The sequence below is a fragment of the Phoxinus phoxinus genome (genome assembly GCF_949152265.1).
Source record: "Phoxinus phoxinus genome assembly, chromosome: 5".
NCBI lineage: Eukaryota > Metazoa > Chordata > Actinopteri > Cypriniformes > Leuciscidae > Phoxinus > Phoxinus phoxinus.
The window spans coordinates 30891365-30918937 of record NC_136880.1 but is presented as its reverse complement, the minus strand read 5'-3'; the positions used below and the strand labels follow the sequence as shown (position 1 = coordinate 30918937).

The window sequence follows — 27573 nt, the reverse complement described above, 5'->3', positions numbered from 1 at the left end:
AATAAACACACTTAACTCCCTCAAACATATCGTATAAATAATATCCTTGAACATCATTAGTATTAATACCTGTTGCAATTGAGCCTATAACTGGCTTTGAGGTCACATTGCCGTGCATTGTAACCAAGGTAACAGTGTACCGCCTGGAGGGCAGGAGACCAGTGAGGGTGATTCTGGTTTTGGACCCGTCTAGAGCTATTTCAGAATCATCACTGGAGTCCTGGGCACTGTAGTTCAAGATGAATGCGTCAGCAGGCGGTGCCGGTGCACTCCACGCCACAGTCAATGAATCAGACGTGACTTCAGAGAAGAAGAGCTGCGTGATAGGGCGGAACCCTGAAATTGAATGACAACAACGATATTACGAAATGCTTGCTCCTGTGATTAAAGATCCCTTAAATGATTGGCACATCCTCACAGGAAGGAGGAATGAAGAAAAAAATAATGAGGAGATTGGATGTAGTTTGCAGAAGAGATGCAGCCAGACAACTGATATCAAGCAAAGGATGGAAACTGAATGAAGAAAAAAAGTGGAAAATGCTGATGAAATATGATACAATCTTGATGTTGTAGATATAAATGTGTTGATGCACCAGGCCAAAGCAAGTGAGTGACTGATAACAACAAAGACAAAATGCATGAGGAAGATAAATTCTGAAGGGTTATTTCTTTGGTAGATGTTAAAAAGAAAATCAAAATGTAGCAGTGAAGCAAAGTAAAGCAGTGTTTTCCAACAAAGGATTCTCTAACCCACATTTTATGATACAAATGTTAAATTAAATCAGAGCTGTTAATTTAATGCAATAATTTAGTGCACTAATTACAGAAATAACAGTGGAATAAAAAATAGGGAATTAACCATGCCCCCTGACACATTTTTGTGATTTCTTTTTTTACCACTGGAGCAATTGAAGCTTGAAGTACCACTTTCATACCGCTACTACAGCCAACACACCTCACCAGACCACACTACTGAGAGCAGAAAGAGCCATTCATGCAGGATCCACTCATGGATTCAAAAACAGCTGGACAGAGAGCAGAATGAAACCGGAAAAAGAAGGAAATGAAAGAGAAAGCAGGGTTCTCAAAACTAATGTGAGGCAACAGCCAAAGACGGCAACATGCATGTCTACATAGAACAATAATTATAATAATACTGGCATAAAAAATAAAAAAAATGCAGATGCAATACAAAAACATGTCCTGTGTAAAAAGTGTGTAGGTTAACATCAGATGTGTTGACAAATTCAATTATGGATTGCGGTAGATTGTGATAGTGATATGAAATTATAAATGTCTATTTAATCATTTACTTGTCTGCCACAACAATGTCTTTGAATCATTTTTTCATAACGTTACAATATATGCAATTTATTGTTTGCGATGTCTTTTGCTTATTTTTTATTGATTGACATCCCTAATTAAAATGGTTGTAAAACACATAATAAAACCAAAATAAATCAAAACAATGTTCTGTTAGATCATTTTAATTTCATACTTTTTTATTAGGGCTATCAACAAATCACATGATCTTATTAGTAGACATCAAGCAAATTATGAAAATCGGATGAATGAAAAGTGAAAAAATGGTAATGAAATATGATACAATCTTGATGCTGTAGATAAGTGTTGATGCGCCAGGCGAAGGCAAGTGAGTGATAACAACAGACAAACTGTCACATAAGCAAAATGAATAAATATGTTCAATTGACTGATAACCCTGGGAACCCCTGAAGTAAAGGACAGCTTGAATTTTGATGAAGGATGATTAGAATTGACTAGAAATGAACCTGCTGTGGAACCAAATAATCTACAGGAGCTGTTAAATCATCTTTGTTGACATTGTTGCCACTGATGCAAAAGTCTTACTTCCACACCATGCTGCATTCCTCATGCAATTATCGGAGAGATTAACGAGAGACTTCTGCCCAAAACTGACATGACATGTCATGAGGCAGTGGTGAGGCAATGGTTTAGACACTCAACAGTGATTCCTGTACTCGAGTTCCCAAAAGATCAAATTACCTGTGAAGGCATCGATAGTAGCTGCAGTGCTCTGCTGCCTGCCTCTCTGTGCTGCGACTGTAATGCTGTACTCTGTGCCCGGCTCTAGACCTGTCAGTGTGGTGGTGGTGATGTCCTTGGGCACCGTTAGCTCAGTTGTGACTCCAGTGGAGGATGTGTAGGTCACCCTATAGTGATCAATAGGCCCCTGCACTGTGCCCCACAACAGCTTGATGGTGTTGTCTGTGGAGGCTGTGACTGTCAAATCCAAGGGGACATCCAGACCTAAATATAAAGAGTATACTGTGGCTGTTAAAAGGTTTGTAATGGGAGTATTACACTGTTTGGTTCAGTAAACATATTTTTATGCCATCACCAACATCTTATATCGGTTATTAAATCTGCAAAAACAGATTTGCACGGTCAGCAGCAGAAATACAAACTCCATACTATTGAAAATAAATATATTTCACTATGATCTGGCAACGGCAGACCCATAATCTTCTCGCTTACCCGTTCTGGCGTTCATCGTTGCCGGGGTGCTTTGGTTGGCACCTACAACAGCTGAAATTCCTATGCCATACTCTGTGCCAGGCAGTAAATCTAAAGGGGAAAGAAAGTGAAAGAGAAAATGAAAGAGAGAGCTAAAAAAAGATCAATACTTTGCAATATATTGCAAATGAGCAATATATTTTGTTGTCACTACATAAGTATAGAAATAGATTTGAGGGGGCTCAGAATTAACTCATAATGAGAAGAAAAACATCAGGAGCAAATGAATACCTTGATGTGACTTGTAATATCTTTGAGAAACATAAACATATAATTTCTTTTCAACACTTATTGTCAGAAATGTTGCACACTTAAATAAAAAAGCTGTTAAAGAGATAAAAAAATCAGCATGGCATTTAATTTAAAAGAGGATTCACTTTAAAGGTTTCCATAAAGTCCATGCATATCCAAATGTAAACAAAAGTGTACTGTATAACTGTATTTTGTGTGCAAATGTTTAAGAACACTAAAAAGATTACACTGACTATAATGTTGATCACCATTCACGTTTTTGTAAAAAACAGCAAGTTAATAAAATAAATGCCTTTATGATGTACTCAAAAAAAGGCCTCAATTCATCAGTGACAAGCAATAGACAAAAATATACATTTATATATTTAAAATGTTATGATTAATGTGAACGTGGGATAACATTTTCAACATGATCTACATGCCGGAGCACTGGCATGTAGATAATTGGCACTGGCATAAGACGGTTTTATTGAAAATGTTTGATTTTTTCATTTTATTTTAAAATCTATTTGCATTTAAGAGAAAAAAATTATTATAAATAAAAACATTTTAAATTGTCCTCCATATCCTATATATTCCAGTACTATGAAATAAAGGAAAAGGTTAGGTTTGAGCTACCATTGAGAGTAGTTTTGGTGGTGGTGCCATCGTTGCGCGGGACAATGACTTTGTCATACTGATCGCCCGCCAGTGTGCTGTAGACCACACTGTAGCCTTGTACATCTGCCTCACTGTTGTCCCATTCCAGCTCCAGACTAGTGGACGTTTTTGACAGCACTCTCAGGTTCTTTGGTGCATCGATTTCTGAGAAAAATGATACAATCGATAAAGAACTGGTCACTCAGATTGATCACAGAGAGCTAGAAATGGATATCATGCATTGTTATCATGTTGCATTTTTGGAATCGAATATAAATGTTTACTTCTGTAAAGCAGGCCTACTTCACTTAAATATCTTTATTCTTTTGAAAAGATGAAAGATGACTGATGACACAGTCAGAACTACTTTCTTTCACCTGTCGTGAACTCTGTGGAAATGGCTCCACTCTCACTGCCATTCCGGACTCCACAAACGGATACTTCATATGTGGATCCAGGCCTCAGTACTTGGAGGGAGTATTGGCTCAGAGTAGGCTGCAGGCGAAAGGTGGTCTTTGGTCCGTCCACCCCTACAAGCCCGTACCGCAATATAATCTGGTCCACTTTAGCCTTGGGTGGGCTCCACTCCACAAAGGCAACCGTGTCGGAGATGTCTCGTACAATAAGCTGTGTTGGCCCATCGATTACTAAAGAAAAAAACATAAGACAACATCAATGAAATGAGAAAAATGTCGCCAGAGCTCCTCATTATGCTTCAAGAGTTTTCAACCATGAGTCAGTGGACAGTGGAGTGCCCGAGCACGGCAGGGGGTCCTTGGAGAAGATATAGAAAACATACCGAATTGTCTTTTAAAACTCTAACATTTTAAACAGTTAAAAAAAAAAGAATGATCTGATACACATTAAATTGATATTTAAAAAAAAAAAATCTAACAAAGGATAAACATCCTTGAATCTGTAAAGGTTTAAAACTCTTGTGCAATAGTTAGAACATTATAACATTGGCATTGAAGATTTTTTTTGGCATATGAGCCTTGGGGAGTTTATTTCATGATTTTAATATAGCCTACCGGTACTATCTGTAAAAACATGAAAGTCTGGATGATTAAATACAATGATGAATGATGGACATAAAAAGATCCCTGTTTTGTACTATTAAATACAAATGAAAATAAAATATGAGCAAATGAGCAAAAATGTGAATTTGCTTAAAGCTTATTTTTCCAAACAAAAAAGCCCCGAGCTATAGAACTAACATTGCTTATTGGATGTAGTCCAAATGTCAACAAATTTTTTTTTTATTGCTTTATTTAATCACATCATAAGAATATTATCAAAGTAATATAAAAGTTGTGGCAAAACTTATTTAAAAATGAGGAAGCACAATGTTGTAGGAATGTGCAGAACCTGTTAAGTTAAGCTTGAACTTTAAATATACTGAACCGTGACTGTCTGACATCTTAAAGGTGTCATTTATGTGGGACAAAAAGTACCAAATGAAATTGCGAAAATATACTTTTTCCCCAAAAAAGTTTTTCCAAAAACTGCCTCTTTTGCCCTTTCCATTATCTATAAGTTGCTCATCAAAACTATAGGCAACTATAATCTATCTTGCAAAAAATACTACTGAACACATCAGAACACATGCAATGGCTGTCAATGGAGAAATATGCTTTTTATGGTTTTATTACAGTTAACTAGCCCATGCTAAGCAGCCAAACGCTGACCTCTTTGGGCAAACAGGTAGTCCTGCACCACTGGTTAAGTCAAAAGTTTTCATGTTGGACCAAACAATGTTTGAAAACTGAGAGCCACAGTGTATACAATGAAGTCATATTAAACTGGAAACGTATTTTAATATTGAGAATTACACACTTCACTTTTAACTTATCCATGTAAAGACAGTTAATGAGAAAGTATTCACCAGATATTGACAGCAGGCAAACACACACTCAAGTGACTGAATCAAGTGGCCATGCTGAGCCTCCAACAGGCTCTTTTAATAAGACGCTAACTGGTTGTGTGAATAATTAACCTGCTTTTTTATATAGGGCAACATGACCATCTGCTTCAGAAACAGGTATTGTGAAGGAAGATGAACATCTCTGGTACTTTTGACCTCATCTCTAACCTCGCCCTCATTCTGCTGTGATATGTAAAACGCTACTAATTGGACCAGGTGAGACTGCACTGAATACCACATTTCCCTTTTAAAGAATGAGTCCAAAACATATATTGTGCATGATGCCATTGTAACTCTCTAAAGGATATTACAACTACAAAATGTGACCGTTAATCAAACACTAGGGTTCAGGAGGAAGCCCAAGCAAATGGGGAAATGATGTCACGTCAGGTTCATACATGGGAATATTTACTTTAAGTTCTTTGCACAGCCTATTCAATCCACAAGGGTGATTTCTTGGTTTTATTCAAGGCACACCAGCATAGTCTCATTTTGAAGTCTAGTCACACCAGAGACCAGGCAATAGATTACTGTTTATTTTTTTCCTAAAAATGTTGTATTTTAGCACTTAAGCATAATTACTGTGAAGCAGCTTGCAAACTCACGAGGAACCAAGCATGTGCTTAGCGAAAACTCGTCTTCCTAGGCTTTCTCCGGGGATGGATAAATCTTTACACACATAAATAATTAAATGACATCAAATTTGTCTTTCTTTATCCAATAAGGTATCCGCAGTGGACATGTGAAATATTAATGGACTCGCATGCATAATTAATGTCTCTTTAATTATGCTCGACGGTGAGGCCCGTAGAAATTAATGGCGTTTTCACAGCAGACATGCAATTTCAATTGTCCATGAAAAGTTCAATTGAATCTAAACCTCCTGTCTGTAAGTGACAGAAGAAGAATTCTTGGGTGAAGTTTACATTAAGTGCATAATTGCTGGCAGACTCACCCATTCATCATGATGACATTTTCCATTAGCTGAAGCAATGTGACACCTCCTTGCAGTTTATGCCTTTCCAGCCCAGTCTAGCCCCTCTCATACACCTTTTGAGAGGTGTTTACACACCTTCCTTTGGGAGTGCACTATATCACTATATGTTTTTCTGCATGTCTTGTCAGACACATTTGCAATAGTGTTTCGTTCTGACACCACCCTGTCAGCAGAGTAACAGTAAAATGACTGTGTTCATAGTATAGTTTGAAGGTGAGCCCTCTGTTCTGCTGCACTCCACCGATTTCAGCACCAAGGACAGGGAGAGAACAACAGGACATGGCAGATGGGTGGAGGAAATCACTGCTCAAGCCACTTCCAACTTGTCAACTCCAGCTACAAAAGAGACACTAGTGACTCAGCTGGCTGAGTAACCTGAAGGGAAAAGCACTTCACGTTGTTCTTGCTTTCATCTTCTCTGCGCACAGAATGCAACGGTAAACTAACCCTCCCTGCACTGTGCATCCAACCGAGGAGCATTTGTTTGCTTTTGTCTCCATTAATGATGAAGCATCCTGTTCTACAATTCCACACTGAGAGTATCTATGCTGTCTATCACAAAACTTGCTTGCTTGACGAGCATAATTAATTCAGACAACTAGGGATGACAAAAGTATCAGTCGATACTAAATATATGGCATTTTATCAAATTATTTTATATTACACTATCTATAATAATATAATAAAATAGAATACAATACAATATCTATTCCAAAAAGAATGCCTATTTTAACAAGTGGACAAGAAGTGTCCAGTGTTGATTCCTCAATGTCAGGTTGGAACACGGTGGAACATTTCACAACTGAAGACAGACTTCATTCCTATACAATTAATTATCATAATAATGCATTAGTTTTAGCACTGTGGAGCCATGCACATATTCGTCCTTGGAAACAATTTCTGTAGAAAGTCCTGAAGTCACACTATGGAATCTTATACAGAACTTTTTGATACAATTTTTGCAAAATATAATGTCATTATAGGGTGAAACGAGAAAATGGATATATTGGGAGGCACCAACACTCTAGGTAGGTCATTTAAAATGAAAGATATATACAGAAAATTCAAGAAAAAAAAAAACGATTGACTTATTGGAGAATTAAACAGTGATGCGTGGGTGTTTCTATAGATTGGCTGGTAGAGCATGGTGCTAACAATGCCAAGGTCATGGAAGTGACTCCCTGGGAACACAAAAAACTAAGCATATAACCTGAATGCACTGTAAATTGCTTGGAATAGAAGTCTGCCGAATGCATAAATGTAGTACAATGAGTGAGAGGCGTACGTGTGAGAACGGTTGCAGTAACAGGCAGGCTCCTGCCTTGGTCTTTCAAGGCCACCAGGTTGACAGTGTATTCTTCCCCAGGCCTCAGCCCTGTTTGGTGGAACGATGTGATGGTACTAGGTAGCTGTGCTGTCATCCCTCCATCATTGTCCTTTGGCATGCAAAAGACACAAACACATACAGAAACATCACATTTCACAGTTCTGGCATCAGAGTGCAGAGGCATGCAGGAACAAACAGTACACCGCTTGAATCAACAGAGATTGTTTTCAGAAGGCAGTCGGCTGTGTAAAAAAAGAACCTGCTGGAATATCTGTGTAGATGCGTTTCGCCAGATGTTTGATGTATTGAATCAAGTCTTGTTTTTTTCTTCTCCAACTTGCTTAGCAGAGAACTATGAGAGCTGCACTGCACCCCACAAGACATCAGCTTATGAAATCAGGCAATATCATAGTGCTTGAGGGTTTCAGAAGATGTGACTGTTCTAAATGCATGTTCTTTGCCATTGACCCTGTGAACGCACACTTGTCTCTGCACTCGCATCCATTACAATATTGTGGAAAATCAGAACGGCTCTTACGCTTTGTAGGATTAAATCCACAGAGGATATGACTTCCACTTCTAATATGATTTCCCCAGTGGTGTGCCGGAGTTGGCACGGTACTCATAGCAAACCCTCTCACCGTTGGAAGATTGAAGTGCACCATGATCACCCCCCCCAAAAAATCGGCTTCTTTGTATTCACTTCCTATTCTCCCGAAAGAGGCTTTTGACTTTCCAGGGTATTTTCTTCTTTCATTCCAAAAATGATGGATTTATGAGACTCATGAACCACCCATAGCTCACTTTGCCAGGGCATAGGCTATGGCTTTAGCTGAAAGCTTAGGCTATATTCATAATACAAACCCTCCTTTGAGTCTTAATGCTCAATTCTGATATATTGCTCAGATCCTATTTCTTTGTGTGGCTGTTCACATAATTTTTTTTAAATGTGGCAAATATCCGAGTGTGAACTGGTCACATGCACAACATGCTCAAAATAACTATCTATCTATCTATCTATCTATCTATCTATCTATCTATCTATCTATCTATCTATCTATCTATCTATCTATCCGTCCGTCCGTCCGTCCGTCCGTCCGTCCGTCCGTCCGTCCGTCCGTCCGTCCGTCCGTCCAAGCAGGACAGAAAACTGCACTCTTCAAATGCTCAATAAGAAGTGCAACCATTATTTGACTGAGCTTTCAGAACTGTCTGCAGATAGATTTGTCAAATTATCTGCTGGCTGAAGGAAGTTGTTTGTGTAGTAAACCATAATCCCCACTTTAGATTACATTACATTACATATACACAACCTTCACTTTCCATTACACTCCAGCGCACCTCTGATACTGTATGTAAGATCTTTTTGTTGGAGGGGATCATGATGCTTACAGATTCAATGGCTGGTCTTAATAGTAACACTACAACTAAACAAATTGCCTCAGGGTCTCTGTTGCACATTTGTTATTATACATAGGGAGAGATGTTTCACCTCGATGTGAAATGACAGGTATGTTGCACAGGAAACATGCTGTTTTGCATACGTCGATGTCTCCCACTGCTATTTCATAATGAGACACCAAGCACAAGCTCCACATTTTGTTGGCATCTTCCTGTGAGGGTGCAGCATGCACATGCTGAACATGTTTTGTCCTTTCTCCAGATGGAACATTTGAAAGGGGATTAGTGGGAACATCTCTGCCTGGATGTATTGTTGTTTCTGCCATGATGCAAAATAATTCTCTTTCAAACACGGACAGATTGACATTTATCATGCTGAGAGGCACCTGTCAGAAAACGAATAATCTTTGGCTTAAAAAGAAGCATTAATTTATCAGCCGTGCACAGATGTCTGTCAAAACCTTACACTGCAGTTTCCTTGTTTACTGTTGTTGAAATACAATGCGGTGGATGGTAAAGTCCACAAATGCTACGAGATTCCAAAACCTCTGTGTTGTTACGCCAAGAGCTACAGCAGGGACAGAATCAAATGATGTGTGACCTTCTAAGGAAAGCCTTACCTTGGGAATGAAGCTTATTTCCCAACCATCAAACAAGTAGTCTAAGGGTTGCCACTGAACCTCCACGGATGTCTCCATGATGGATTTGAAGAGTAAACCGTCTGGATTCGAGAGATCTAAAAGGTACAGATTGATGCATTATTGGCCTCAGTCCTGTGTGTGTTCAATAAATCAACATTTTTCTCAGCCAAGACAGATCTTTACTCTCAGCTTTTAGCTCTGTAAAAAGAGGGCAGTGAGAGCAGATACAGAGCGGTTTACTTTGCAGACATATTCAGGATTTATGCGATTTTTTCTCTCTCAGTTATTTTCAATATGCAGTGTGTCTTCAATCAGTTTACATTTATTTTATGACACATGGAGTCGGGAAACCCAAAGAATAGAAGTCAGGAAATAGTATTACACTCATTTCACAGTACACAAAAGTGAACCTTCAGCCTTTTCAGTGTCAATAATCGTAAAAAGCCTCCAGAGGATTTGAAAATAATTTCATGGAAACAGTAATAAAACACTATCTCTGCTGGGAGCGTTCAGCTTATTCCATGTGTATAATGACATACAAAGGTTTGTAAGTAAGTGAGTGATAATGTACAGTCATACAATAAGTATTGCTAAATAAACTCTGACAGTAGTCATGCTCTTGGTTGCTCTCCTTCTCACTGGCACTACCTTTCAAAAGTTTAGTGTCAGTAATATCGTTTTTTACAATAATAGATAAACTGCTATTCAGCAAGGATGGACTTAATTGATCAAAAGTGTCAGTAAAAACATTTAAAATGTTACAAAATAATTCTATTCAAACATACTGTATGCTGTTTTTCTACTTTCTATTAATAGAATACTGGAAAAATGTATCCACAACATATCAACTAGCATAACCATTTTCAACTTTGAAAACAATAAGACATTTTCTTGACCATCAAATCAGCATTTTAGAATAATTTCTGGAGGATCATGTGACACTAAAGACTGAAATAAATGATAAAATAAATTAAACTAGAAAAGTTTAAATTAGAAAAGTAAACCTAGTTATTTAAAATTGTATCAAATGTTCTTTTTTTCTCTTATTCATTCCTTACTTGCAATGTTTCCCAGGATTTTATACATCACAAGCATGTAATTCATTTGCAGAAAATGTGCAATAATGTTCAACATTAGTCTCATCTTCGTTAGATTACAGAAATTATGGCTCCACTAGTTGAATACCTCAGATGTATAAGTCAGATCATGATGTCGACCAGATGTCACATGCAAATTGCAATTTCTTTCAAATTCATTAAGTTCTAATTATCTTTATTATCATCTCTGAATTACCTGCGAAAATGTACGAAACAGAAGGCCAATCAGTGGCGCTTTGTGATTGTCTGCAGAACGCCCCAACTGGCTTTTCACAAATAATGGAATATTTGTTATGATGTGTTCTATTCTAAGCGAAGGCATTTTGCTCAAGGCTGACAGGCAGTGACTGTATACGAAAGGCCCTCTTGCATTTTGCCAATCTGGCACTGCTACTCACCAGGTGGTGGGTGTCTAATCATATCCTGTTGGCAAAGACAGCCAGTTGTTCCTCTGAAGAAGTAACATGAGGTATGTGTGTGCGCAAATGAGATTGTGAAAGAGTGTGTAATCTCACATCCAGGTCTATTAAACCTGGGTCATGCTTGGGTAACAATGATGCACTTACAATGAAAATGTCACATTCAAGATATATGCAAAACACCTTAGACATTTCCATAGAAAAAAGCCTTATCTGACCAAAACACTGATGTTTACGAATAAAAGAGCTCTCAGGAGAGAAGTGCACTCACAGGTGGAGGCTAAAGTGTTCATAGGGGCACTGATGATGTTGTCGATCACTGCGTACACGTTGATGTTGTATTCCAGACCCGGCTCCAACCCTTTGATGGTGGTGTTGGTAACGTTTCCTGGGATTCTGATCTCTAGTTGGACTCCACCAGGGGTTGTGGGGGCATAAGTGATGAGATAGTCTGTCAGGAACACAGGGCCCTCCCACTGCAGATCAATGGTGTTCTCTGACACTCCCCGAACTTGCAGATTCATAGGAGGTGACACTGTGTAAAAAGGGGTGAGGATATCACATGAATATGAATCATTCTGATCAAAAAGCAATCATTCTTAGGAGTCGGAGTTATGGAAATTTCTTTAACGTGATCTGAGGCAAATCACACTGGAAGCATTTACCACAGCTAGCATTGTTATGTTGTGGTGTTGCAAGGCAGCAGATTTACATGCTTGTTCAAGCTACATCCAGTATTATCTGACATTGATGTCCCGGTATGTAGTAAACTTGAAAAAGTTAGAAAATGTAGCGGATCCCACTTGGTTCTACCCATGAGACTAAGAAGCAACCAGGGTCTCCAGAACACATGAGACTTCCTCCTGATCTGGGCTCATAGGAGTAGCTATAAGTGGCCCCTAAGGAATTACTGAGGACTTGAAGAAGCAATTCAGCTTCTTCCACACGAACAGGACAGACTGGTGTTCCTTCTGTTCCCCCTCAAAACAGAGAAAAAAGTCCCAGGGTGCATACTTAGCAAAATTTATCACTCTGGCATCTGTGCTTTTCACCCATATCGAGCTGCCAAACTCCCCTTTTTATTTTTAAGGAGAAACAAGAACCCAGGAAGCGAAGGAGATACAGTCTTAGACAAAAAAGGGAGCAATGGTCTGTCCAACTGGAAGTCTCAGCACCTACAAAATTTTATAATAATCTATTTAGCATATATTTATTAATCTATTGTAATATTTTGACAAGATAGTAATAAGTAACATTTTGTAACAAATTATAAAGTTACAGTTTTGTTGTATTTACATTATGTGTGAGTTATTTTTTTAATGTCATTAAGCATCACAAATTCAAGGAGTTATTTCTCAATCCACTCCAAATGAATGTATTCTCAGCTTGGTACGTGCTTAAGCATCGCCAGCCTGCTTGTCTAGACTATCGGTTGTTATGTACTGAAGCAACAATGTGTCAGATAACAGTCTTTCAGAATAACATCAAGACTGTATTTGGCAAAGTGTGTATAGTGTAAATTGCTATTACTTTATGATTACTTTTGGTTGAATTATTGTTGAAAGACATGGTAAAAGCGGGTGTAGTGCAATGTTAAAGTTTGCTATTTAATTCCTTGAATAGAAAATATCTGTGAATTAAAAAATGTTCATTGTCAAAGGAAGACATTTCCAAAATTATTTCATTTTGAGCTATTTGAAAATGTCAAAAAAGGAATTTCTCACCACATCCCATTTCCTTGATTACTTCTTTTTCCCTCTTTGCTACCTGTTTGCAAAATACTTTTTGCTTACGGTTTCATCTGCCTAATGAAATGAGAAAATTGGATAGAGTAACTGAAAGAAAAAGCCATATCCTAATTCATTCCCTTGATAATATGAAGACCTAAGAGAGCAGAGAATCTCCAGAAGCTGTGTGGAGAGTAATAATTGAGCAGCCACTCGCAGTATTCCACCACCTCTCGCGCACAACACCCCACTATTTTCTCCTAATTGCAATGAAATAAGCAATTTTGCCTCCACTCAGTCTTGCAGAAAATGAGAGGGAGAGAACTGGGTTCTTAATATGATTTGCCCTTCCCTCTCCCACTCGTGAGATGACAGCTGTCTTCAGCGATGTGGGGTTTCGACAGCCTTTTCCACGAACTAGCTGTGAACCTCAGTAAGCGTGATGGAGAAATTGCTTTGGCCAGGTTAATATGACACATCTTCCCCAGTGAATGTGACTTTTGACAAATGAATGGTGTTACGCTGTGAGTTGTCACCAATTTTACAGCCATGACTGGAAGAGCAGGGGGGCTACCATGGGGTTTAGCATCTGTCGTGTGTGCCGGTAACTAGGGGAACGGTCACTGTTCTTCCCAGAGAGGATTTTTATATTGATATTCGAAAGACAATATACCAGTCGCATTTAGACTTCACTTACAGTAATAAAGTGGCTTGTTTATCTGCAATTGGCTTAAAGAGAAAGAATAGATACGATGGAAATACTTTTATTTCTCAAACAAGCGTTTGTTATGGCTTAATTTCTTCTCTGATGGATTTTAAATGCTCAAAGAACACCAAGTGAGTCAGACATTAAATATTCACTTGCAATTTATAAGGCGGAAAGTGTGAATTGTCCAGCACAAAGTCATTTTCCTGGGGAATGGTTAACTACTCTGCTGTAATGTGTCAATACAGCAAGCTGTAGTAAGTGTTTGTAATGGTAAAATTATGATTTTTTTATTTAACAGAACACATGTAATTGCTGCAAATTAAAGGATAATTCCGGTATTTAACACCTTGAGTCTATATTGTAGTTTGTTTTGGATGAACAAGAGTGGTGGACAACATTTTTTTGACAATGGTTCCTCTCTCGAGTTTTTGACTATAATAGAATTGGCCATGGACCCATTTAACATTGGAGTCAATGGTCATGTCCGAAAATGTCATTAAAACAGCCAATAATGTTCGTTTACAAAACTGTTAAACTCACCGAGTGGTTAGTGGTGTTCGTTGATGATTATAAACAATATATCGTCGCAATATATGATTCCAATCCGTTTATTTTGCTATAGTGGAACTATTTCTTCAGACACTTCACAACCGTGTAACTTCCGCTCAATATTTGAATCTGAAGCGTTAGCACACTCCCGACCACTTGATGGCGATAACCGATGTTTATGTCTCGCGGGACACTCACGGTCACAGTCGAGTTCAACTTCATATTGCACTGGTCATTGGTCACGTCTTGCAATATTTTCAAGGTTTTGTTTGTTTATTTCGCTTACTCTCCCGGAGCACAGTTGCTCTGCTCGCTAGCCTTATGAGAAACGGAAGCGAGCAAAAAGACTACATCGACCAAATGTAAACAGCCCCCTTTCCGTTTCCGGTAGCGCATTTATATTAACGAGCACTCAGTCCTTCAACAGAATTCAATGGGATTTTACAAAATGACGAATAAAACACGACAGAAACTGTATTTCGCAACACTTTTTGTTTCTGGAACATCAACTAACATCACTAATCACTCGGTGAGTTGCACAGTTTTGAAAACTAATGTTAAAGGTCGTTTTAATGACATTTTCGGACATGCCCATTGACTCCAATGTTAAATGGGTCCATGGCCAATTCTTTTAGTCAAAAACTCGAGAGAGGAACCATTGTCAAAAAAATGTTGTCCACCACTCTTGTTCATCCAAAACAAACTACAATATAGACTCAAGGTGTTAAATACCGGAATTATCCTTTAATGTACGAATTACCATATAAATTATAGTTAAAGACTGGATGTATTGGTTTCCTTAAAAATATATGGCTAATGGGAAAAAATGGCCTCAACCCTTTATACGTTGGGTCAGAGAAGTCACTCTTCCGCCGGAACTCGACTTGCATACGTTACTGGAAGCCTGTGATTATAGTTTATAAAGTTATAAATGTGTATATTTTTCTAAAAAAAAATGCTTTGCTTTGCTTTAGAAGGCCTTTATTAACCCCCTGCAAGCCATATGGATTACTTTTATGATGGATGGATGCACTTTTTTGATGGATGGATGCACTTGTTTGGGATTCAAAATCTAAGGTACCATTCACTCCCATTATAAAGCTGGGAAGAGGCAGGATATTTTTTTATATAACTCCGAATGTGTTCGGCTGAAAGAAGATATAGTCATATATAGAAGTCATAAAAAGAAGTCATATGCACCTAGGATGGCTAATGGAGTAAATTATGGGATAATTTTCATTTTGGGGTGAACCAACTCTTTAAGGCAGGCTGGGTATACAGACATGTCAAGTAATCAAATCTATATAAATCATTATATAACAATATATTTTACTGTACTCAACCATACACATTGAATACTGACCTGAAGCACAGTCATCCCCTGTATATCCCTCTTGACAGGCACAGAAACCATCCTTACACACCCCTTTCTGGCTGCAGTTATTAGCACAGAAGATGAGAGAGCAGTCTTCCCCCAGGAAGCCGGGTCGGCACTGACAGGTTCCGTTCACACAGGTTCCTTGATCTGAGCAGTCGTTCAGACATCTGCCCTGCGAGCAGTCCTCCCCAGCATAGGCTTCCTCGCAAACACACTCACCATCAATGCACAACCCCCTGTCAGAGCAATCACCTGGGCATCGAGGCTCCGAGCAGTTCTCACCGCCAAAGTTACGGTCACATGCACACTCGCCTTCGATGCAAATGCCCTGGCCAGAACAGTCATCTGGGCAGCGTGGTTCAGTGCAGTTCTTGCCAATCCACCCTTCTTCACAAACACACCCACAAATCTCCATGCTGAAGGTGCCATGGCCACACTGAGGGACGAAGTCCAAGCGACCTAAGAGTGAACAAATATGTTGAAGTTAAAGAAACAGTTCACCCAAAAGTGAAAACCATCATTATACTCACGCTAACGTCATGGAGAAATTTTGACTAATGGTGACTGTTAAAGAGCCCCTATTATGCAATTTTTTTGGAGGTCACCTACAATAGGTTTACATGCATTCAAGGTCAAAAAACACTTTAATTTTCTCATAATATACATGGCATATCTACTTATTTCTCAGAGTCTGAAAACGGTTCGATCGAATATTCAGTCTCTGAATTTCCGCTAGCCTATTCTGCTCTGATTGGTCAGATGGGCCAGTCTGTTTTGATTGGTCTTCCTCTTATAGCGTGTATCAGAAATGATTCCCGAGCGAGTCCTCATCCTTTTGAAGTTTGCAATTTATGAGCAAAGTGGATTCGCAGCGCTGAAAACAGCATCTTCTCAACATGTCGGTGTAGGTATGTAACAGGAAGTGAGACTGGAATTGCTGACGACTTGTTTCAGCAGTTCAGAATCTATTCTTTCTTTTAGGAGATGATAACTTTATTTGTTGTGCAGTTTGATCTTTAAAACTTTGCAGACCTTTTACATTCACGAAACTACAGGTAATATTCGAAAAAGCATAAAAGGGGCACTTGAACACTGTGACTGAATAAGTAAATTTGAGCTTTAAATAAAGAACTGGACCTGTTTGGTTCATGAATTAATCATTCAGACCGGTGTTGTGACCTGGGTCAACTGATTCATCAAACTCTATGATTTTAAGTGTATAATGACTCAAATTATTTACAGCCTGTTTCTCACACAAATCTATCACTATGGGTGTCAAAACAAGTTAGATAATTTCATGATAATTTTGTTGTTCTTTTTTGGTCCTCATTCATCTAACTTGTTATTACAGTGAACACTCTTTTAAACACGTCCTTCAAAAATGAATGCATTTTCCTCAAAATAAACCAAATTAAAGATGTTTGGAACAACATGAGCTTGGGTAAATAATTCAGAAGAATTCAAGAACCCACACTGGGAAAGCTATTCCTTTTATTTTCATCAGGTTGGAGTAAAATTAAACTGAAGCAGAAAAAATAAATAATAATTGTGAGGCAATATCTCGCAATCTTATTTGTTTCAGCACATGTAGCCTGGTTTGATTCAGCAAGCAGAGGGCTTATCAAAGGCTTGAGGGGAAGACCTATCCAGCAGCAGTGCTGTAATTAATCTAGTTCACAATCTAACCTCATTTGTATAGCTTAATATGACGTTCCCTTTACTACTGCAGTGTTTCAGCTGTTTTTAGCTGCCCTGAAGGGGCTCCATAGCCAAGGTTTGCAGGTGTGAATCCACTCGAGTGCCCCTTTGAGACATTAAACAAGCACAACACTACCATCGTCCACAGTTCTGTTGTCCCTATGGGTCAATGCACAATACAGCCTCTACTTCACTTAGCACTGCAGTCACATCATAACCGACAGAAAGACCAGGAGGAGCTTTTGTTTTCGTCCACCAATGAGTCAAAGCCATTGAAACTGATTCAAGAAGTTTGAATAATCCACTATAAAACAACCAGGGTTGTTAAAGACACTGTCTGTAAATATAGGCTATTTGATTAAGTATATTTAGCTACAGCAGGACATATTAACTCTTCTATTTGTTGTTTAGCATGTTATAACTTGGATCTTAAAGTGCTACTATATAACCATTATTTTTATTATGTACCAATTTACACTTCTAGATGAAAACTGTCAGTGATTTTCTCTTTTTCTTGTCAATACTGCTAATTATCTATACCAATTTTGTATGTGTATGTAATCCAAAGGCTTCTGATAAATTAAATTAGTTCACTACCATTCTACAACTTGGGGTTGATAAGAGTTTGTAATGTTTTTGAATAAAGTATCTTCTTATGCTTATAAAGGTTGCATTTTTTTTATAAAATACTGTAAAAACAGTAATATTGTGAAATATTATTACAATTTAATATAACATTAAAAGGCAGAATTTTTTAGCAGCCATTACTCCAGTCTTCAGTGTCACATGATCCTTTAGAAATGTGCTGGTCAAGAAATATTTATTATTGTTATACATGTTGAAAACAGTGGTGCTGCTTATTATATTTGTGGAAACCATTATATAATTTTTTTCAGGATTCTGTTATGAATAGTTCAAAAGAACAGTATTTATTTAAAATAGAAATATTTTGTAATACCGGTATTATAAATGTTTTTTACTGTCACTTTTGATCAATTTAATACGCCCTTGCTGAATAAAAGTATTATTTATATAAAAAAACTGTCCCCAAACATTAATGGTAGTATTTAACTTTAATTTGACCTAAAAAAATTATGAAATGAACAAAAATACGTATATAAACTGTATTAGCTTTGGAAAAGCATGTATTGTGAATACACTCTATATGAATACAATAAATGGCATAAACCCTTATTTTATCTGATCTAGTCCTCAACCTAAAATGAATTTGAAATCCCTGATTTAAACATTTAAGCTCAAACATTTTGAAGTAATCTTTACTTAGATCATTCATGAACAAAATCTTTTTTTTTTTTTGTTCAAAAATCTGTTTTGCTGTCAAAATAGCATGCTTGAATGAGCAAATCCAGTCAGATCACAGACATTTATTTTTTTTATACTGCAGGATGTGCACCTCAGAATCTTAAACTTACCCATAACAGAGCTCTCTCCGCAGCAGCTGGAGCTACACTGTGCTCGAAGCAGGGACACCTCCCTCTCCAGCATCTCTATGCGGTTAGCCAGCTGTTCCATGGTGGCAGCCGCAGGACAAGCACAGGCCTGCTTTGGGATATTGATGCGATGGGTGAAGGTCACCTGGCTGTCCGGGTCCACTGTCTCTTCTGTGTATTCTGTCGGCATCTTGTCACTCCCAGTTGTACCTTTGTTTATCTCTGGGCCTGGTACAGTGTCTAGGTCCACTGAACAGAGTGACTCTAGAGGTACATTGATGTTGTATACATGATTGAAGATCATGGGCTGGGTCTGGTTGCCGGGGAGACCCTCACCTTCTGGAACCTGCCGCCTCACCCTTGTGGTCCTCACTAGTTTACTGGTGGGGTTAGGAACAGCTTGAATCCCAAAGAACAGTAGAGCCAGGCTCACTATTGAACCTTGTATTGCCATGGTGCACCCCCACATCTCAACTCAGGCACTAGAGCGAGATCATCAACTCCGCAAATAGACCTTTGATTGGCACTGTGGACAAGAAGAGACCATTTTTTAGCTCTAGAGAAAAAGTAAGACAATATCAGGGCTCAACAATTGTAATATTTTCACTTGCCCTCCTAATACTTTCACTGGCCTCAACACAAATATGATACATTTTGTATTTGTTAAATTAAGCAAAAATTATTGTAATCATTGGGTTGGACTTTGTCTCAATGTCTATGGTTATAGCCTATGGTGGGGCATTATCTGATTGACAGTTAATTGAGCAAATTATGGTGTGATGAAGGCATTCCTTTATATTAAACCAACGAACAATGACAAAATTAGTGTTTTACACACCAGTGTTGTTATTGTTAACTAAACATAAAACTATTAAAACTTAAACTAAAAAAAAAAAAAAAAAATGGAAATATAAAAGCTAATTCAAAATATGAATAAATAATATAATAGTATATAATAATACTAAAATAACACTGGTGCACACTATTTCAGAATATTTTTTGTAGGGCTGGGTATCGGCAAGGGCCTCACGATTCGATACATATCGCGATACATATGTCACGATACGCTATTATATCACGATATATTGCGATACGATACATATTGCGATATATTGCAATACTTAAAAAAAAATCTAAAATGTAAAAAATAATAGAGCTGAAAATACAATTTGCTGTGTACCAGCTGATGTGTTTTGGTATGTGTATCACATTGTATTGATAACTCAGGAGATAAAATAAAAACTTCCATTCCATTTTATTAGTAAAGCTATTTGCATTGCAGTGTCACTGAACAGTGAACACACTGAAATGTATGAAGTGCATATTGTGTCACTGAACACTTTTAACTAAAAATTAAGATGGCACAATTTATACAACTGAAATGTCGTAATAAAAAGTTATTTCAACGAATGTGGGTAACCAAACAGTTGCTGGTCCACTGTGACTTCCATAGTATATATTTTCCTACTATGGAAGTCAATGGTGACCAGCAACTGTCTGGTTAGCCACATTCTTCAAAATATTTTCTTTTTCTTTAATCCAGGTTTGGAACAAATAAACACAAACTGTGTTTATGTAAAACTTGTAAGTATATATGTGACAGTATTAGCGCAATAAGACTCGAAAGATAACTTAGTTCAGTATCCAGGCGCTGTTTGACAGGCTTTTAGTGCCTGTATCGATACTAGAGGTTGGAATATCGATACACTACCGTGAATTTTTAAAAAAATATATTTTTGCACAGCCCGAATTTTTTGTCTCCTTTTCTCCTCAGAGAAAACACCCCTGCGACAAAATATTATGATTTGTTTATAATGTTCAGCCCATTCTAACTTATACTTCCAGGACTATAACAAGTCATTCTTGTGATTTTAACAAATGTAGACAATGTCAGTTTGGTGACATATAAATCAGCATAATTTGCAAGAACAATGTTGAGAAATCCAAATGTTTATGGGAAGTGACAGCTCTTGTCAGCTCATCCAAACCCTCTCACACTGGCCCCTTTCCATCAGGCCCTTTTTACTGTTGAGCCCTGAAATGTAGTCAACACAAAGACACACCTGGTAAGCAACATTTATATTGATTTGGTATTTTTTGCTGAATTTGTTTAATTGTAGAGATTTAACCCAGAAGCTTTTCCTACAGCATGAGAACATATTGGAGTGATACGACTGAGAATTTTGTTGATACAGTTCATTGATTCAGTGTATAATTTTTCTTGAAATCTTCCTTAATCCCTTATCAGCAACAGAACTCAGGACAAGAAAAAAATCACAGAGTCAGACTGACACCTGGTCTTTGGAGCTATGGTCAGACTGATAATCTTCTCTGACATTTTCTATTTTTCATGCACTGGCAGACATCCTCTTCTCTACCGAAGAAACTATTTTTATCACTGCCCAATCACTTGGGTAAAAGTAGGAGACATTTATCCAGTGCTACATCATATCTTATGGAAGAAGAATTCATTTGTAGAGAACAAAACATTCATCCATCCAAATCAATCCCAATCACCCACTTCGCTTTAAAGAGGACCTATTATGCTTTTTTACATTTTCAACTTTCTTTAGTGTGTAATGTTGCTGTTTGAACATGAAAAAGGCCTGCAGAATTATAAAGCATACAGTAAGTCCACTCCAAAGGGAGTTATATATCAGTAAACACTGTTTCTGAACTGCCTGAAACGCCTCGATTATTCGAATTTGATGTACTACACATCAAAATATTCCTCATTTAAATAATTAATGTCCAAGGCATACACAAAAAAGGGGACAGGGCCTGGTTGAGTTGTTTTAGTAGTGTGTTGTCTTCATGTTTCCACCCCGAAACTAACGCAGTGGTGTGACTTTTCTGAAACACACTGGAAGCGGTTGACCAATCAACACACTGGATCCATCAGAGCACATTACGCTTTTCGAAAGGAGGGGCCTTATAAAGACAGGAACTAAACAGAGCGTTACTGACAGACTGGGAAGGGAGGTGCTGCAATAATGAAAATATGTGAAAAATATCGTTTTTGAACATTCAAGCATGAAAATCTATTCTAGTAGACTAGGGTAAAAGGGCATACTATGGCCTCTTTAAACTAACAATCAAAATGTATTTTCATATTAATTCATATATTAACTAAATATATTGAAAATTTGTCACAAAAGAATGAATATGTTCCTGTAGTGTTGCACAGTCATATATTCCTGTCAGATTTCTATCCATCGGAGTGTGGGAGTGTTAAAGCGGGTTGCTCTCATTTTATTTGTGGCACTGGACCCTGGAGCAGGTGGCTTGTTAATTCCACCTCCATCCTGCCTCTTACATGACTGAGTGGCAAACTTCACTTCTCATTCGCACACAAGTAGTCTGACATTACACAACCAATTTCACACCTTCTAAATTTGCATAGTAGTAACACAGTCTGCTTCACAAATTTCAGCCAAAACAATGTCGTCTTAAAAATCACAAAGCATTTAACTGTCAAAAAAAGTCCTTTTTTCTAAACTGTTGAGATTTGAAAAATGTCTTTCCTATGGTCTAGACTCTAGTATTTTCTCTAATGGAGAAGATTAGAAAGACTAGAGAACCATACAGAAACTACAGACTACTGAAGAGACTGTCACACTCTCTCTCTCATGAATTGCTGTGTTTTTTTTACCCATGCCGCCTTCAAAGGAAAAGTCAGAACGGGTCATGCAGACAACTCTGTGTTTATCTTGTTATAATGGGTTGATGGGAAACTTTTCTTTGACTGGAGATCTTGGCAATGCCAAGCAGCCCATTGCCTTTGAAGAGAATTGAGTGCCATCAGACTGAATGACGAAAAGATTCAATTAGTAGAGCTCTCAATTAAATATGACAGAGAAGACCACAGGGCCCTTTGACTGTGCCTTTTCCCCCCAATATCCTAATTTACTTTTGAACAGCACATGTTCCTTGCTGGGATTTTTCTTTCAGTCACTTAATTGTTGTCCACACGGTAGAACTGCAATCAGAACTGACAGTGTGAGTGTCTGCGTGTGTGAAAGAAGTGAAAGGAGCACAACTGTTCTCAACACTCATAAAAAAGAAAACGTTTCTTGAGCACCAAATCAGCATATTGATTTCTGAAGGATCATGTGACACACTGAAGACTGGAGTACTGGCTGCTCAAAATCCAGCTTTGCCATCATAGGAATACATTACATTATATAATATATGAAAATAGAAAACAGTTTTGTAATTGTAATATTTCAGATTATTACTGTTTTGCTCAAACAAATAACATAAGAGCTCTCTTTTAAAAAATCCTACAGACCACATACTTTTGAGTGGTAGATTTGTGAAAGGAGTCATTGGTAACAAATAAGAACTGTGTCAATTTCTTGAGATGAGGATCTATTTTAACAGATATTAATATGCTATGATTTGGGCTGCAAATGTGCTCATTGACACCACTACATTAATGTTTAAACAGCCGCAACCCGTTCATTCCATTTACTGATATAACTTAAAAAGCAAACTGAAAGTAGATATAAATACTGTATATAATTATTTATAAAATAACTCTGAAATTGATCGACGGCCCTAGTGTATACCTTTTCCCTGGAAACCAATAATGTAATATTACACAGCCAAGAAAATAAATTAAAGCTTTTTTTTCCAAATACTGGTCTGCAAATGTTCTGCTTCAAATCAATGTAAGTGATGCTGCAGATCTGTAATGAAAGAATACATGCGGTGGAAATGGATGTTTTATAACTAAGAAAAGAACAATTGCATCATTATGGCCTGAATTTTATATAAGAGCTGATGTAACATCCTGTATTATAATCCCTGTTCCTTGTTATTTAAACAGCATTCTGTGGCTGATCAACTTTGACCTCCTTTAGAACTATGTAAAGTTACAGAGAGTTGTATGATACAAGTATAATGGCAGGTATAATGGTATTATTATAGTATAATAGAAAAGAAATTGACAAAGTCTAAGAAAGATATGAATGCGAAGCAATCTCTTCTCATTGCTGAAAACAGCTTCACCTTCTTTTGGTGAGATGACACATTCTTGTTTTTAAAAATAAGACCAGATGCACCGCAATTTAGATAATGACAACATAATTTCAGTATTTCAAATCTCTTTCTTCTTCATCGAGAGTTACCTCTGACTCTAGATGTTCAAGAAATAGAAAGTAAAGAGATTCATTTACAACAAATTTGAGATGTTTTAGTTTTTCTTTCCAGTTCACTCAAAAACAAAACTAAATAGTAACATAAAACTATTTTACTCAAAAATATAAAATCCAGTTTAAGTTGGTAGCGTTTTGGAATGTAGTAGCTGGTGTAAGAGGGTTTACCAGCGAATGAGCAAGCAAACTATAGGCACCAGGTGATCTGACAAGCGTCAAGTGGCCAGGCTGGTTTTTCAAACATGCTGGCTGGCCAACCAACCAATGACCAGCTTGGACCAGTTAAAAACAAAACAAAAAAACACCAGCTTAAGCTTGATTTTCCAGTAGTGATGTGTCTTGTGATGAGCTCATTTTCACCTGCAAGACACATCCTCCATTCTTCAGAGAACACAAAACACACCACTGATTGAAATGTCAGGGCTGAAAGCATGAATGACTGTATTTCACGATCTCAGAATTATGGCTCTTCCACATGTTCAGGTGATATGACTCATCTTCAAGCCTGTTATGTAGCGTATTTGAATTTTCAAGCAGTATCCTGATGAATGCCCGCATGTCTTCAAAGATTGCTGGTAATTCTCCTGTGTCCTGCTGGACGATTCTCCTATGGTTTGGTAAATGTTTGTTATGTTCTTAAGCCATGATTTGTTTAGAGAGAAAAGCAGGGGACTTTAAAAAAACCGAGCATTCACAGCAGTGTTGTGATAAAGACATGTAGCCCACATGATGTTAGGGCATCAGGAGGTCAACAAAAGCATTAACCTCTCACCAAGATAACAGATGGGAATGTTTGTTGGCTTCGCACTGCATTTGGAAAGGCTTGTTGATAATGGAAAGATAGCAAGGAACATAAATGTGCACCATCGCTTTAAGAGCTACAGTGCCGACGTGATGTAAACGGTCTCTAACTGGTCTTAAAGAGTGAAAACGCCATTATAGATGAAACTGGATAAGATAACTTTGAAACAGCGACAAAGTCTGCCTGACACAGTTTTAGTCGAGAGTGAACACTGCTTGCTGATGTTCTGAGCAAAATAACAGACACAAGGCTTCAATGAGACCCTTTGCCTTTTTTCTTTCCTTGTTTTTCTGCTTTTCAAAACTTCCAAGTCTGTTTTCCAGTTCACATTCAAATGAGAACACGGTTTCACGACCTAAACACAAGTGTCTTTGCATCAAATAACTAGTCTGTTTTATGATTCATTTCAAGTTTATTCAGTGGCGGATTCTGGCAGAAACAGCTCTCAGATCAACATTCACTTCTCTATCACTCATCAAGTTTCTTTCATTCCCACTCACCACTTAAATTTACTGTAAAAGTGGGTAACTTTTTTACAAATAGTCCTCCGCTCCCTCTTACTTCGGCTGCTGTCTATTGGCACATGCTGAAGTCAGCAAATGAAAAAAGTCTCTTTTTTGCAAGGAGCCAGTATAGGTCAAGTTAGTTAAATACAATGTGCCATCCACTGATACATTTTATATAGCTGCAATTTTATTTGGTTTATTAAAATGTACATTCTTATGAGATTTTTATCTTTTAACACATTACCATCAGTCACCTTACTATACCAGTGAGCTAATCGATGTCACAGATATTTTTTATATTATAGCTGAATTGAATTGTATTATTTAAAGGTACACTATTTACAGTAACTGTTTGCCTCTAGTGGTTAATACACAAAATTGCATTTATTTAGTGTTTTGGTTGTGCATCGGCTCTGTGTGTGCAGAAGATGAATGTGGTTATCCTACTGCTCGCAAAAAAATTCACTACTAGGCTTAAGAGATAACAAAAACTTCCGACGGAAAGGATCTCAAGCTGACTAACTGAAGACGTTACTGCAGCTATACACATTAATAGTCACGATACTTCCTTGACAATAAATTCCAGCACAGGGCAGCACTACAACAAGTCATAATGAAATGACCCTTCACAATAGATAGTTTTACAATAAACTCCATTAGAGAGCTACATATGTCAATTTATCTGGGCAACACAATACCTTAATCACCTGTTGAGTAATAAAAATGGCATCTCTGCATCGCTATTGAAAAACAGTTCTCGCCATTTCTGAAAAGCCAAGCTAATGTTGATTCTTGTTTTATTACAGGCTCTGTTCTGCGTTTTTTTTTAAACGGGTGATTCCCCGGAGGTTTGAAATTTAGCTGCTCCATGTCAACCTCTCTCGCTCATTGTGACAACTAATGCCACTCCCACATCATGCATGCGTCAAAGTAACCGGAGCAACTGTTCTCCAGTTTCGGAAAACAACGAGACAATGCAATTTTACGCATAAACCCGCTAGGTCTAAAATATTAACACCTATAATATGCTTACCATAGTAAATCCGAGTAAGACAAAAACACGTTTTTGATAAATGATTAATGATGCGTCGACTCATTTGAATTGTCTTCATTTTGAACATATGAATGGTGCAACACAAAAATATTTAGTATTGCGTAAATTGTAACTTAGTGCCCATTTATGTCAAAACTATAGGCTAAGTTGTAAATTGCACACAGCTGGTGCAACCGGCCCCAGGTCTTAAGTCTCTCTCTTCCCTCGTTTAGCAGGATGTTTCCAGCTGGCCGTGGTGAATCTGGCAGCAGGTTAGTGGAGTTCTTCCTTTATTTCAAGTTCGTCTAATCTACTAACACTACATGTCACATCTGAGAGAACATGAGGAGCAGTTCCCCTAAGAGACAGCTATGCCTCATCCATCTCTTTATCCCTCTCTGGAGAGTCCTCTTGCTCTCGCTCTGTCTTCCTCAATCTCTCTTACTTCAACATGTTTTCCTCACATTGCTTACTGTGGTATCTTCTGCTTGCACTGGCAAGATTGACAAAAAGAGATGTCTGTTTTGCCTGAGTAAGGAGCCGTACTACGACGTTGTAGGGTGAGTGTTACCCTCAGTCAGACACAGTCAAAGGTGGATGGTTGGGGGTTCTGCAACCCCTATTTGTGCAGGTTAATGTGCAGACACCTCGATGTGCATGCAAGCTGGCCTTGGCCCGGCTCACAAACGCCCCTGCAAGAGAGCTCAGCCCCGCAACATTACCATTCTTTTCTCATTATTCCAACAGTGCCTGCCAAATTGCCTTGTCTTTCAGGATCATTGGACACTGTTCATTTCCAACACCTGCGACCCAGCGGGTTTTACTTCTCAGTCTCCTTCACACTCGCACTTCCAGAGTTCCCAAGGCAACGTGGATTTAAGCATGTTGGGACACACGAAAACCGTGTTTTAGAAAAGCACATTGTGAAGGCCACACTCACCTTCACCAAAGGGGCTGTTAGACACAGACATTACAACTACTTTTCTTTTTTACTTAAACATATAATCATTCTTTTTTTATAATTTAGTTTTTTGTCCATTGCAAAAAATAATAGTAAACCAGAAGTTTTTTTTTTAAGCAAAGTTGAATTTATACGTCATAAATAATTCATTATTCATCACAAACATCATTGTTCTATACCAAAACATTGTTGAAGAAACTCTTGTGATTTATTGAATAGTCTTTTGTTAATGGCAGTTGTGTTTTTTGTTTATTTTTTAGCTGTCCTGTCTATTTGTGCCTGTCAATTTCTTGCATGAGTGAATTGTGAATAGAGAAATGTGTTTGACTTAATTTTATGCTTGAGTG

At 37.8% G+C, this 27573-nt stretch overlaps 1 protein-coding gene across 6 annotated transcripts in view; it reads right to left on the bottom strand.

The window, feature by feature from the left end:
* The window catches only part of tnr (tenascin R (restrictin, janusin)), a 139154-nt gene that overhangs the window by 25438 nt on the left and 86143 nt on the right, over positions 1-27573 (bottom strand). For 4 of the 6 annotated variants that reach the window (XM_079614505.1, XM_079614506.1, XM_079614504.1 and 1 more), the window contains 10 exons: positions 18748-19291; positions 15602-16075; positions 11525-11788; positions 9717-9832; positions 7654-7804; positions 3825-4094; positions 3427-3612; positions 2518-2607; positions 2026-2289; positions 70-336 (listed from right to left, as the gene is read on the bottom strand). In XM_079614505.1, coding sequence (XP_079470631.1) covers positions 70-336; positions 2026-2289; positions 2518-2607; positions 3427-3612; positions 3825-4094; positions 7654-7804; positions 9717-9832; positions 11525-11788; positions 15602-16075; positions 18748-19234 — 2569 coding nt within the window. In that variant the 5' untranslated portion in view covers positions 19235-19291. The remainder of the gene's footprint in view (positions 1-69; positions 337-2025; positions 2290-2517; positions 2608-3426; positions 3613-3824; positions 4095-7653; positions 7805-9716; positions 9833-11524; positions 11789-15601; positions 16076-18747; positions 19292-27573) is intronic. The other 2 variants (XM_079614507.1, XM_079614508.1) reach the window with 1 other exon arrangement.